At 41.0% G+C, this 14,213-nt stretch overlaps 1 protein-coding gene across 2 annotated transcripts in view; it reads right to left on the bottom strand.

Annotated features, from left to right (window-relative positions):
* The window catches only part of LOC133421937 (testis-expressed protein 2-like), a 34,982-nt gene that overhangs the window by 2,857 nt on the left and 17,912 nt on the right, over positions 1 to 14,213 (bottom strand). For both annotated transcript variants that reach the window (XM_061711742.1, XM_061711743.1), the window contains 8 exons: positions 11,270 to 11,470; positions 4,497 to 4,857; positions 3,510 to 3,799; positions 2,277 to 2,420; positions 2,014 to 2,113; positions 1,401 to 1,521; positions 707 to 823; positions 218 to 427 (listed from right to left, as the gene is read on the bottom strand). In XM_061711742.1, the coding sequence (XP_061567726.1) occupies positions 218 to 427; positions 707 to 823; positions 1,401 to 1,521; positions 2,014 to 2,113; positions 2,277 to 2,420; positions 3,510 to 3,799; positions 4,497 to 4,857; positions 11,270 to 11,470 (1,544 nt within the window). The remainder of the gene's footprint in view (positions 1 to 217; positions 428 to 706; positions 824 to 1,400; positions 1,522 to 2,013; positions 2,114 to 2,276; positions 2,421 to 3,509; positions 3,800 to 4,496; positions 4,858 to 11,269; positions 11,471 to 14,213) is intronic.

The following is a 14,213-nucleotide window of genomic DNA, read 5'->3' as shown; positions in this document are numbered from 1 at the left end:
CAAAATGTGATTTTTGTTTTCTTTTTCTGTCAATGATTTAAAAAAAAAAGGTTATATGAATTAATGTACAGTGTTTAATGATTAATACATTCTATTCTTTCATAATATGCAGTACTGCGTTTGTCCAGCAGAGGCCAGAAAGCACAGTTATGTACAGTCATGATTTCTCCACAGGAACTGCTCTCCAACAACGTTTTCTGTATACCTTATCACTTACCATATCCTGTCCGTGGGGGGAGGTGGGATGTTGACAGCCAGAGTCCCCCGGCACTCTTGAACCTCTACAGTGAGCAGCAGGGGTGTGTTAGACACCTCCTCCATCTTCTTCTTAATGAACTCTGTCTCTGTGGCCTTCTGGAAGTACTTGGACTTGGCTATTTTGTCCACAAAGCGCATGATCTTGCTGGGTCTGTGGCCTCCTACATAGCTGAGGGAGCAGAGGATGGAAACAGCAGCAGAGGGGGAGACAAGGACTGAGTCAGGTTCATCATTTATTCATAACAGCATCTCCTGGTACTCAGCACCCGAGTTAGAGGGGAGTAACTGGGCGATGCATTAAATCAGTAGCCTTCAAACCTGTGGGGCTAAGTGGGTGGGTGGACTGAGTGGGTGGAAGATTTTGTTTCAACACACGAGTATGAATCTGATTCTGCACATTTTCTAATCAGATGCATGCTGATGTTGTGGTAATGAGATAGTTGCTCACCCCTCGGCTCCAGGCAGAGTTGGTTTATCACTGAGGAGTTCTGGGGGGTCCTCCTCATCTGATGAGCCAGCACTGGATGACTCCTCATCACTGTCTGCCAGACTGTATGTCCGTGACCTGGGCCTGGCGCGCACACATACATATGAACATACACAAATTGTTGCTGAGTCAGGCCCCAGATGAATAATTAACACATACTTCTAACTAAATGTATCCCAACTGCATTCAACCGGATCAGGTTAATCTACACTGATACACTTGTTTCAAACTATTCAAATGCTAAATAAAGAATAATGTTTCTGCAACAGGCAGTTGGTATCCATTCCAAAACTCACCATTCATTGGACAAGTCCATTATTGTGGCGTCCAAGAGAGGGGATTGGTATATGAAGAGAGGGGAACAAACAAGGGTAGTAATAGTGAAAGACATGTGACAGCTAATATGGCTAAATATGCAAACGTACCCAATTATAATCCAGCCTAGACGTGTCTGCTTATCAAAAAGAGCTAATCCTTTAAGCATTTTAGTTTGGCCCTGTCACCGAAAATGTTATTATATTTAAACCATTCATGGACAAATAAAGACAAATTGCGGACGTCTTTTCTTAAAATTCTGTAAGACACCGACTGTTTCAGAAGCTGCATTATTGCTTTTATTGATCTAGAAATGAATTAAAGTAAACACAAATCTCACCATTCTTTCCCATGCTCCCCGAGCCCTTCGCCTTCTTTCCCCAGACGGGCCAGGTTCATCTTGGTCTCTAGTGTCATGAGGAAGGAACCCGTGTAGGAAATCTCCAGATCAAACCACAGGCCTGGACACAGTGAGAGAAAGGTACGAAAAAGCCTGAGCTAAAAGTGGGCTGCAAAATGGATCCCATGATGGTTTGTCTGCAGGTTCTGTGGTCGCTAAATCTGTCCATATTGGATCTGAATGCAATCTACAGTACTTCTTTTTCAGGTGCGGCCCAACTGGTTGATTTTCTAATGTGGGACTTATCTTAATAAAACTATTAGGCACCCATCCAATTTGCAGCTTTCTTACCCAAGCCCATTTAGTTTCCTAGTATCCTGAGTAGCTCCCTGTCTGGGACATATATTACTGAAACCATATAGGACACATGTCATTTTCCTGTTTTAAACCCAAGTTAGACCACGTCAGATGGAGCCACATGCACATGCTGGCTGAGGAGAAAAAGGCTGATGGCTTAAGTACTATAAAGCTTGATTTCAGTTAGAAAAGACTTTAGAAAGCAACCCAGAGCAATGTGAACCTCATGCCATACTAGGTCGGTTTCTCTTCTTACCTTGGTGGTCCACAGAAGGATTTGAAGCATGGAGGATCTTAGGAATGGAAAATCCCATGTCTAGCTCGGTCAGAGTCAGCTCATTCATTACATATGGCAGCTGAAAGACAGAAGACGGTGAAAGAGGTGGACAAAACAAGCAAAAATAAACATAAATACAGCCAGAAGAGACTCTTTCTTTGGTGATTGCATGAAAATACATCTTTCTGATTTGCTGTTTTGATATTTTATGCATGCTTACCTAAGCTGGCACCAGTACTTACCCTGATCTTACTGAGCTTCATTTGGATCTTTTTGGAGACGACACTGGCCCAGTACTTCTCTCTCAGGAAGTCCCAGAAAATCCTTCCCAGAAAAGCATTCACCCAGGCCTCAAGCTCTGCATTTTCCTCTGAACTTCTGGGTAACTGAGGGACACACACATATGTAGCCTGCTGCTTTTGTCTTGAGAGTCTAGGTAATACGTTTAGATCAAGTGTAATTATAAAGCTTTTCCACCCATGTTTGGGTTTTTTTCAATGGTTTCTTTTGGGCAGCTCTTTTCTGTTTCGCGTCTTTTGTACCTGCCTGTCCAGCACTTCCAATTCCTACATTTCCTTATTTAAAATTGCCCTGACTCCTCTGGGTGTCTTCTGACTACTCCTTTTGACAATTGCATTTAAGTTGCAAGGGGTCTACTTGGACATGTGAAAATGAGCAAAATACAACACCCATGTTACTCCTCCTCATCCTGCTGGCTGCAGAGAAATCTTCAAACAGTTTCAGGAGACATACTATGGCTGTTAAGTAGTGGTAATAAGAAATGGATGTAAACAACAGTGTTGTGACTGTCCATTTTCAATTCAATTTAATTCAAATCAATTTTATTTATATAGCGTCTATTACAACAGAAGTTGTCTCTAGGCGCTTTCCAGAGACCCAGAACATGACCCCTGAGCAATTATTACATAAACATAACATGAACAATGGCAGGTAAAAACTCCCCTAGTGGGAGAAAAACCTTAAGCCAAACAGTGGCAAGAAAAACTCCCCTTTAGGAGGGAAGAAACCTGGATCAGGACCTGGATCATAAGGGGGAACCCTCCTGCTGGAGGCCATCTGGGCAGAGGGCAGGTCCATTGCATTGTGGGAAAACAGTATGAGGTAGATTGATCAGCTACATACTGGCTTTTTTTCCTTTCTTCCCAGTGAACCATCTGAATTTAAATCTAAAATGACAATAGTTTGTCTGTGGGTAGCATCTTTTGACAAGTTAGGTCTGATGAACCCCATCCAACTAGTTTGGATCAAATCATGGCACAGGAGGAGATGAGATGACAGGAAATGGAAGCAGGTGTTAATATTTAGACTTGCACCGACTGTAAAGGCAGCAGAATAACAATGTTAATACTAGGGAGTTACGCATCACTTGGCCCTGCAGATGCACCTTGTGGGAGAACGGGACATTGTGGGACCCCTACAGGTGAGCGGTTGCTTTCCTGCCATTTTTCTCCTACCTTTTTGGTAGTTTGCGGGCTGCTCTCTGGGCTGTCTCCAGGGCTGTCGTTAGCAGCTGGGCTGTTTGGTGCTGCCTGGGCGTCAGCGTATTTGGCCATGTAGACGTTATAGTCCAACAGCATCTTCTGCTTCGTCCCTCCAGCAGAGCCACAGGAGAGAGAGGCGGAGGTCTCCCTGTGACGAGGCTGACACAGCTCCTCCTGGCTCCCCCTGCTGCTGCTCCTGCTGTCGGCCTCCAGGCCCGGGCCAGACTGTGCGCTGCCACTGCGGCTGTGGGAGGGCAAGAAGGCTACAAGTGGAAGCGAGAAAAGTAGGACGCAGAGAAAAGATGAGAGGGTACTAGATACAAATTATGCATGAGCATCCTTTGCAAGATCCAAATCAATACATAATTTCAAACATTGGACATGCACACATTTTCAAAAAGACTAATTAGCATCTCCTTTGTATTCCTCTCTCACAATAGACTGCCGCGCGGAATTAGCATGCCAGTACTGTCTCTCCATGCCTCATATTACTATTAAAATAGCCATTTTTAACCTTACTGCTCCATATGTTCACAAAATGACCTGATATTTAAATCGTCTTCCCAGTAATCCTGTCCTCCTTGGACTGCTTTTATCACTGAACCCACCCACTGCTAGTGTTTCTCTTTGTAAATGCTCTTATTATTTAAGGCTTATATCCCACCGTGGAAACCAGTGTTATAATACAGTGTCTCTCTCTGCGTGTAATCCTGCTGACCCATTCACACTCAGCTGTTCATTCAGTTGAGGGGATTGGGAGTCCCTAAGCTCAGACTTAGGCACAGATCTGATTGCTGTGCAGTAACATACTCAAGAGAAAAGTTCTTCTGAGAGGAAGGGATGTGTGCACTTGCAAAAATAATATCTGCCTGGAAACAGTTGACCAAGGGTTTTAACGCATATACCGGTATGTGTTTGCTTATTGATCTATGAGAGCATATGGGTCAGTCTGGAGCTCACCACTCTTGCAGACGCCAGACAGACTGCTACCTCTCCCCTCTGACATCATCCGAGATGCTTGAAGAAATCTCCGGAACCACTCTTCCTTTTCACGGCCAGTCCTCCCAAACAAGTAGATTGTCAGATCCCCTCCTCCTGAGGTTGGTCTTTTGTGTTCCTCCACTGACGTGGAGCCTTCAGGTCGCTCAGCCTTTTCCGTTTGTTCCGTCTTCTCCAGCCCTGCTAATTTGTCCTCCCCACCCTCAGACCTTTCTCCTTGGGGCTTGGACATGAAGTCCTCCTGTTTAGCCAGCTCAATGCAAATGGGGTACTTCTTGTTCCAAACTCTCTTCCTTGCCAGACTCTGGGGCACCAAGTAAATCTGGGGAATATATACATTGAGATCATAAGTCATAAATGTGAAGGTGATGAGGATTGTCTTGCTGTTGTTTCTGGCACAAAAGTGTGTTCATACTGAAATGAAGATGAAAACAAACGTGACCTGAAGTAACAAGGGTGGACTGTGGGCTCTTTTCTATATATTTATTTCTATATATTTCTCAAGTAAGTAAGTAAGAAAGCAGATGTAAAGAACCCAATAAATAGGGTTTATAAGCAATATTACTCTTGTGAGTGGCGAAAATATGAGAATGCTGTCTGGCATTAAGGCCCTGGGGGGCAATACCAGCTAAACGTGTCACTAAACTGTTGATCTATCTTGCAGATCAGGTTTAACCCATTCCTCTGCACTGGAAAGCTTCAGCTCTGGGATAACTCGGGGGCACTGACTCGGCTACTCCAAAACACTAACTTTATTCATCCTCACACATTTTTGGAGAACAACCAGTGCAATAAGGGTCATTGTCTTGCTACACTGCTCAACTTCTTTTGGGATTAAGCCAATGAACAAATCTCAGATGTTATTTCTTTCAAAGTAATTTATTTAATGCTAAATTCTTTAATCCATCAAACTTGGCAAGCATTCCTGCCTGGAAGCAGCAAAACCAGACTATAGACGAATCCGGCGACCGGTTTGTGTGCGCCGCCATCTTGCGGCGGCGCCACTGCTGCGGTGGCAGGTGTCAATCTGCCACCGCAGCGCTGTTATTGTAACCTGACGCTCTACAGCATCATTATAGCTGGATTGATGATGTTAGACAGTGGCCTTCCATAAATAATGAAGGTATCTTAAATTAATGCTGATGTTAATTTATAAATAATGATTTGTTTGAGCGATAAGCAGGAAAGAATAGAGGAATAGGGAGATAAGGGAGTGTATGATTAAACACTGTAATATAGCTCTCTCCACCTCCTCTCCTTACGAGGCATGTCTGCACAATTAAATATTACCTGTGTATGTTTTGTTTAATTTTAGGTATCCAATAATATTTTATTGATCGCCTGGCGTCCGATGACGGAAAAAAACGCAATTACAGGTCTCTAATTGAAGGGCAGAACTATCTCAGCTCCGGATGATACAGAATACATACATACATAACCTCAATCTGCAGATAAAACTAGTTTGTTGAGGAAAAAATATTAACTCTATTTGTAGCTGCAGAAGAAAAAAATAATCTCACGAGGAAAACAAAAATATTGCTCATGTCTCGGAGCCTCGATCTTCAGCATAAAAAAAAAGAAAAGAGAAGTAAGAGTAATAAAAAAGATGTACTGTATGTTGTACTATTATACTAATTTATTGAAACACATGGCGAGTCAAACATCTACCAAAGCAGCTGTCAAACACTAAACAAGGTAGTAAGACGTGGGTTGTGCAGAACTGCGGCAGTAAATCCTCATCGGAGCTCCACTAGTAGTGATTTCATATGGATCAAACCGTTAATAATCATTATTTTCTCCATATACCGCTCCCTGGCTTCCTTGTTTAAGGTATCCAGGTAAATTCCAGTTCCTTTCCAGCAGTTTAACATCTTTTTTTTGCGTTCCGTCTGTTCACTTGGTGAAACAGAAAAGTAGTTTTGAAAGTCCCTCCCGTCTTCATTCACTATCAAAACAAATGCACGTGACGGGACAGGAGTTTTCCGATGATACAAATACATTAAGAGAGCCCGGCAGGGAGCGGAGTAATAGATCCATACGTATATATGTCTATGGGCTGGAGCGGAGGAGCGGAGCCGCCACCGCAGTAATGGCGGCCCGCTCGACTTCCGGGTTTCGCCGGATTCGTCTATAACCCAATTCACACAGCAAGTTCGTTCCACCTCTGTAGCGCATTTATTCCACCCCACGGTGCTGTGCGGATGGCAAGGACTCAAAAACGTTGTAACATTTGGTTCTGAAGCTGTCACACCCCTGTACTTCCTTTTGAGGTTGTAACAGTCTTAAAAGGGTTGAAACGAGTGCCGTGTGAACTGTATAGCAGGGAGGCGTAATGGTTTTGCTCCATGCAGAGGGGGAAGTCTGTCAGGAGGGCAGTAAGAGGCAACCCAGATTTGACAGCAGTGATCACGTCTGCTGTCAGAACACCTAGCCAATTGCGAAGAAAGCTAAATATACAATGGGGGGAAAGATATCATTGAGTTCTCAAAGGGCACAGACTAGCTGGACTGCCCATGTTACAAACGTTGTCACTCAACTTGAGCGCATCCTGGTAGAGCAGAGGTGGGTAGAGGAGCCAAAAATTGTACTCAAGTTAAAGTACTGTTACTTCAGAATATTATGACTCAAGTAGAAGTAAAAAGTAGTCATCCAAATAATTACTTGAGTAAAAGTAAAAAAGTACTTGGTGAAAAAACTACTCAAGTACTGAGTAACTGTTGAGTAATGTCTGATTTATTTTTTTAACACTATTCAAACAGACGAAAGTACAAAATAATCATCTTCAGGCAAATTAAATCAATAAAATAATAAAATTAATAAAAAATAGCTTAAATTAAAATAATCTTAAATAAATTCAAGTACTTTAATACATAATAAAATAACAGAATAAAAAAATAAATTAAGCACAAGTAGCACAAAATTTCAAGCCTTTGTACTTGTCTTTTTTAACCAGGCAGAACTAGAACAAGCCCATGAACTCATAGAAACTCTGTGTGTGTTTGAGTCTGTGTTAACTTGACAAAACATGCAAAAACAAACATTTTTCTCAAAGAATCACCCAGTGATGTCATGAGATTGACGCGTACGTGGATAAAAGGGATAAAAGAAAAGTAACAGCTCAACGTAGCCTAATGTAGCGGAGTAAGAGTAACAGTTTCTCCTTCACAAATCTACTCAAGTAAAAGTAAAAAGTATAGTGATTCAAAACTACTCCTAAAAGTACAAAATTTCCCAAAACTTACTCAAGTAAATGTAACGGAGTAAATGTAACTCGTTACTACCCAACTCTGTGGTAGAGCTCCCAACAGAAGCCAGGGGTGGTCTGGTGTCTCCCCCTCCTGCAGTGATGGGGAAACTGAGGCCAGCACTCGTGTGTGTGTGTGCTTGTGTGTGTGTATCCCACAGGAATATAATTTCTTCTACTGGTGTTTATTCAAGGCTGTGTGTCATTCTGAGTAGAGCAGTGACTGATCAGACACATAAGAAACTTAACTCGGACTGTGGACGATGAATCAGAGGACACTCCAGTCCAGATTGTGTAACACTGACATGCTTTGTAAAAATACACACCGGGGAGGGGACATTAGGGCTTCACTGGATCACTGTGAATTCACAGCTGGAGAGTGAAGGCAGAATGACAAGGGAAGGGAATTTCCAGCACTTGCCACTTGCCATTGCCATTATGTACCATTATCTCTCTGTGAACTTGGCTTCTTTTACGACCACCACCTTGTCGCACACATAGGAAAGTGTTTGTGTGGACAATTTCAGTTCAGTTTTGGTTTGAAAGAAAATTCAAAGCATTTTCTCACATCTTATCCAGATGAGTCATTCATTATCTTTAGCAAAATGTAGGCAGATTACAATAAACCTTTTATGTTTTAAATATTCTACAAACAATGAGCTCCTAACCATTGACTTCAGCTTTCGCTAATCTGCTAGTTTTTGCTGCCTGTGTAGCACTGAGGACTATCAAAAACACCTGGCCCTTGTTGTGAACCTCACTGATTGTCAATTTATGAGGTAACAATAACCTTGAACTTCTTCCATCTGTACACGCTCTGTCTGACTGTAAATCGGTGCAGTGTGACCTCTCCTGAGAGGCTTTTTGTAAACTTTTCAATCTAAAGTGCATCAATAACTCCTTTCGAGGTCCACAAATGCGCTGTGAACAGGCTTTAATAGGTCCTTGCTCTTTAAATAAAGCAGGGCACCGACCCTTTCACAAGTTTACACTAATCGTAGAGGTTCAAACACTTTCAGCACTTATTGATGCGCTGATCTCGATCACTTTTTCAATGAATAAATAAAGCATTTGTTGAAGAGCATTAACTTTATTTGTTTTGTGAAAAACACTGTTTTAGGTCATGATTTGAAAATGGGAAAGAAAGAAAAACATTCAAAAGGGTTTGCAATTTTTAAGCAGTGTGACGGATTTTTTATGGAAATATATTCCAAAACAAATACGAGTTATATGAATGCAAGTGCAGATGAATGATATTTTTATACTTTTTTTTTTTTACTACTTCCTCTTAAAACTATCTGTATTTCATTAATAATGAATGCAGCTCAGTCAGAACTTTGGACTATACACTGTAACGGTACATGCACAGTTGTTTACATTTTATTACAGTGTCAATTCCTGTGGTACTCTGACTCCAAGGTTGTACATTTGAGTTAAGAGGCCGGTCATATAGAAGGTGCTGCATGACACACATACATGAGTCACGTCTTCTTACTCCTCTGCCCTCATATATACAAAACTGTTGAATCAGCACATTCCCACAAAAGGCAGTTGTGTATTCGAGGCCTGTGACCTGCAATATGCACTCCATGTTGACACACAGCGTTTTACTTTGAAAGTGAGTAGATGTGTCACATAACATGTTCTACAGTATTTGTGAGCACTCATGCAAAAGGAAATGTGAGGGGACATGGGCTTGATGTCACTGTCTGATCAGTTTACCATCAAGCACACACAAACACACACACACATGCACTGGAGATCACACACATCAATATCCCATCTTTCCATAAGCAACAAAATGTATTAGGAAGAAGGACACAGACTAGTATATGCTGGACACTTTACCACAGATTTGACCCAGAGGAGGCTACTCCATGTAAATATGTACTCCCAAAGCCACACAAGGAAGGATCACCACTCAGACCATCAACAGCAGCATCAGCTCAGTCCCCTACAATATTGCAAAACAACTCATTACCATCTTAGCTCCTCAGGTTGAAATGCCTCTATATCGCATGCAGAATTCCTCAGACTTTGTCAATAAAATCCAACACCCGTGACTGACTTCTGGTGAAACCCTTGTGCCATCCAACGTCACTTCACTTTTCCCCTTCACATCTGAAGCAGTGAGGAGAGTCAGAAAATGACTGCAGAAAAGATGGAGCCTGAAAAGACAGGACCCGTTTCACGGCAGAGCAGATCTGAACCCTGCTGGACTGCTGCCTCTCATCCGTCATCAGTGTGACAGACAGAAACAAAGATTTGCCTTTTGGTTCTGCAGTGTCTCTTATCGGTGCCAACTTCCACATGGAAGAAGTGGAAAGCAGAGCATTGAATTCCTACAACTGAAAAACACCAAGGCACTGGTTCAGTTATGTGGACGACACCTGGGTCAGATCCAAACCCAATAAGTAGACTGTGCTTTGCATATTGAGGGAGACTGAACCAATACCTGCTTTTTTGATTCACATCCCCCTCATGGAGCTTATCAGGGTGAGAATATTCCCAATAAGACAGAGGATAAAGAAAAGGAGCTCAAGCACATCAAGACAGCACTTCAAATACACAGAGGAGTGAAAATGTTGTTATCCCGTACGTAGCAGGAGTGCCTGAGACACTCAGAAGCATCTTCTCCAAACACAACAAACACATCAGCAGAGGTGGGTAGAGTAGCCAAAAATTGTACTCAAGTAAAAGTACTGTTACTTCAGAATAATTTGACTCAAGTAGAAGTAAAAAGTAGTCATCCAAATAATTACTTGAGTAAAAGTAAAAAAGTACTTGGTGAAAAAACTACTCAAGTACTGAGTAACTGTTGAGTAACGTCTGATTTATTTTTTTAACACAACCATTCAAAACAGACAAAAGTAAAAAAAAAATCATCTTCAGGCAAATTAAATCAATAAAATAAAAAAATAAATTAAAATGAATAAAAAATAGCTTAAATTAAAATGAAATTGAAGTACTTTAATAAATAATAAAATAATAACAGAATAAAAAAATTAATTAAGCACGAGTAGCAAAAAATGTCAAGCCTTTGTACTTTTCTTTTTTAACCAGGCAGAACTAGAACAAGCCCATGAACTCATAGAAACTCTGTGTGTGTTTGAGTCTGTGTAAATGTGACAAAACATGCAAAAACAAACCTTTTTCCCAAAGAATCACTCAGTGATGTCATGAGATTGATGCGTACGCGGATAAAAGGGATAAAAGAAAAGTAACAGCTCAACGTAGCCTAATGTAGCGGAGTAAGAGTAACAGTTTCTTCTTCACAAATCTACTCAAGTAAAAGTAAAAAGTATAGTGATTCAAAACTACTCCTAAAAGTATAACATTTCCCAAAACTTACTCAAGTAAATGTAATGGAGTACATGTAACTCGTTACTACCCACCTCTGCACATCAGATTCAAACTCAACAGCATCCTCAGACAAAAACGGGTTCACCCTAAGGACAGTGTGATTGGCCTGCTTCCCCCGCCACCTCACCTTGCTGTCAGTCAGATCGTAGATCTTCTGGCTGATGTAAGTAACGTCAGGTTTAGGCTCGTTGTGTGTGGCACGGCGGGAGATGTTGCGGTTGGGCTTGGACAGACGCAGGACAGAGCCCTCTAAACGCACGTAAACAGAGTGGGTCAGCGTGGCGTGGTACATATCCGGGTCGTAGTTGTGGATCTCGTTCATCCAGCCCTGAGGGAAAAGGAGAAGAAGACAAGTCGCTTTATTTACAAGTCTCATTTATCTCAGAGTTTTATCTCAGATTGAAGGAAACAACAATGAACTGCGTACGCAGCCAGAGCCGTGCGTGATTTCCACTCCAGAATCTTTTTTATGTCTATCATGCAATGCTGCAAGAGGGTTCAAAGATATCTGCTATCAAATATTGATGCTCCCTTGCCCTCATGCACACAGAGATTTCTTCTTCTTTATAAAATATCATCATTTATCAATAGGCTGTACATCAGAATATAATAAGCAGTCTCATTTGCTTTACTTCATCAACTGTCATGCCAGAAAATATGAATGTTGCTGCTGGAAATTCAGTGGTGTGACACTGTAAATGGCTTTTCTGCAACACGTTGAAACTGTCATTTAGGATCATCTGATCCTCTGGAAGGAGCTCAGATGAGCCTGGACACCCATCCTAATGTCCTTCCTCCTCTCTACAAGGAATTTGTCTCATTGCACAAACATGTAAATCATAAAAAAAAGTGATAAAAGAGATGATATGATATATAACAAAGGTCCCTCCAGTATGCACTTCACTCACTTTCACTTATTATTCTTCATCCTTCAAGGGTCCTGTATGCTTCACAGATCGATAAGCCAAATTTACAGTGAATTCAGAGCTTTGAAATAGATTACTCTCTCACTGTTTATTAAACCGAATATTAAAAATGGGGATTGATTAACAAAGAAAGATGAGGATTTGGGGAGATCAAGAGGAAAGTTCGTCCCTGCGACCGTTTCCATGCTCCTGCTTGTTGTAGGGTCCGTCTCTCATATGTGCATGTATCATGGGGAGCAGCCGTCCCCCGTAGCCCAAAGGCTGACCTGTTTAACAGCTTCATACCTACAAGTACAGATGCTTACATAACTGTTCCAAACCTCTATACCAGGGATATTCAATTGGCGGCCCGCGGGCCACATGCGGCCCGCCAGGAGCTTTTATGTGGCCCCTGGTTATATTTAAAAAAAGGGAGTGTTTGTTGAAAAAAAAAAAAAAAAAAAAACTTTTTTTTTTTTTTATGATATTTTTATAACTGGCTACTATGGACTAAAATGGTTGTGCTCAATGTTAATATAATATTCAAATAAGGAAATCTTGGTGGAAAGTGGTGCTTTGTCATTATGGCGTGTTTTATTAAAAGTAGGTCAATATCAATTTCATTAAGTTTGCACAATGCAGGGTTTCAAAATGAACTTGCATTCAAAATAATATTTCTTTATCTGAATATTATATTTAACATTCACAATGACTAAATCTGGAGACAATTAATACATAATTAATATGTAAACTAGATATATTCAAATGTATAATACAAATGTATTATATTTACATAAGTCTTCGTCTTTGAGTACAAAATACATTTTGAAAACCCCCACATTTTCAAATTGTGTGGCCTTCTCCATACAGTCCTTTTGCAGATGTGGCCCCCGGCTGAATCTAGTTGAATACATTTATCTGCTCAGTCTCTGCAGCACTAAGTGGGACCGACTGAGAATAGAAAGTAAATGTCATGGTTCTCTTGTTAAAATGTTTGTTTAAAAAGGATAACTGTGGCTACCTCTGGAGAAAAGTGCAATTAACCCCGTGTTCTCCCATGAGGACTCATATGGCTTAATTCTCACCCTAACTGCTACCTCAGCAGGCCCAGGGGACACTTGGTGAGCAAAGCTTATTCAACTGAAACAACAGAGGAAACTTCTTTGTATGAGCAGAGTAACATGATCAAGCAGAGAGCGTACATGCTGAAGATAAGAAACCTAAACTCCGTAGGGACGTAGGGCCTTTCTACTGCAACCATTGACAACAAAAACATGGGATTACCACTCACGGAGGATGCTCATTCATCTGTATTCATTTGCAGAAAAAAACATTTTAATCGGCAGCTAAACATTTTGGCTTTGTTTAAATAAATATAAAAAAAATCCTCTAATTATTGGTCAAAGTAGAGGAAAAGCCAGGATGGCTAATGCTGTGTTACTGTAACCATGTAATCACTGGCGCTCAGGCACACACAGGTTCTTCTCGTCAATGACTGCTTTTTTTCAGTTTTCAACACAAATTTTGAATCACATTACATTGTTTGTTTGTCTGTGATGTCATTGAGCTTGAAAGTCTTCACTGAAGAAAAGTTTTAACATTCTTTGCTCCATGAGAAGATACGATATCATCCTAGGAAATGACCTAATCATCTGCAAGCCGGTTTTCGACTGACCAAATCAGACTAGACTAAAATTTGAATGCAACATCCTCTGGTTTTTCTACCTGAGAGGCAACGCTCAGGTTGCATCTCAGGGAGAAAAAACATTTCCCATCATTGATATCTGTACGTGTCATTGGACCTGAACCAAACAAATCATCTCCTTCTTGATGCAGATACTTGTTCATCATGAAATATCACTTTTATCCGGTCCATGACCGCTTCTCTTCAGCCTACTGCAATCCTGTTTACCTGTTAACAATGGCTAATTTTTACCTTTTTAATAGGTGTGGCGGCTGGTGATAAAACATTTTGGGGGGGCGCACTGGTGAGTGGGGATTACAACACAACTATAAACTCTACTTGAACATACATTTTTTAATGTTATTTTTTATTACATATTACTACATATACTACTACATATTGTTTTTTACATATTTTTTTATTTTTATTATTTTGTAATGAAACAACTCAATTTAGTTTTTCTGCTGCCATTGTCTCCTGTC

Source organism: Cololabis saira, chromosome 21 (genome assembly GCF_033807715.1).
Source record: "Cololabis saira isolate AMF1-May2022 chromosome 21, fColSai1.1, whole genome shotgun sequence".
In the NCBI taxonomy this organism is placed as follows: Eukaryota; Metazoa; Chordata; class Actinopteri; order Beloniformes; family Belonidae; genus Cololabis; species Cololabis saira.
This window is presented reverse-complemented; position numbering and strand designations above follow the sequence as displayed.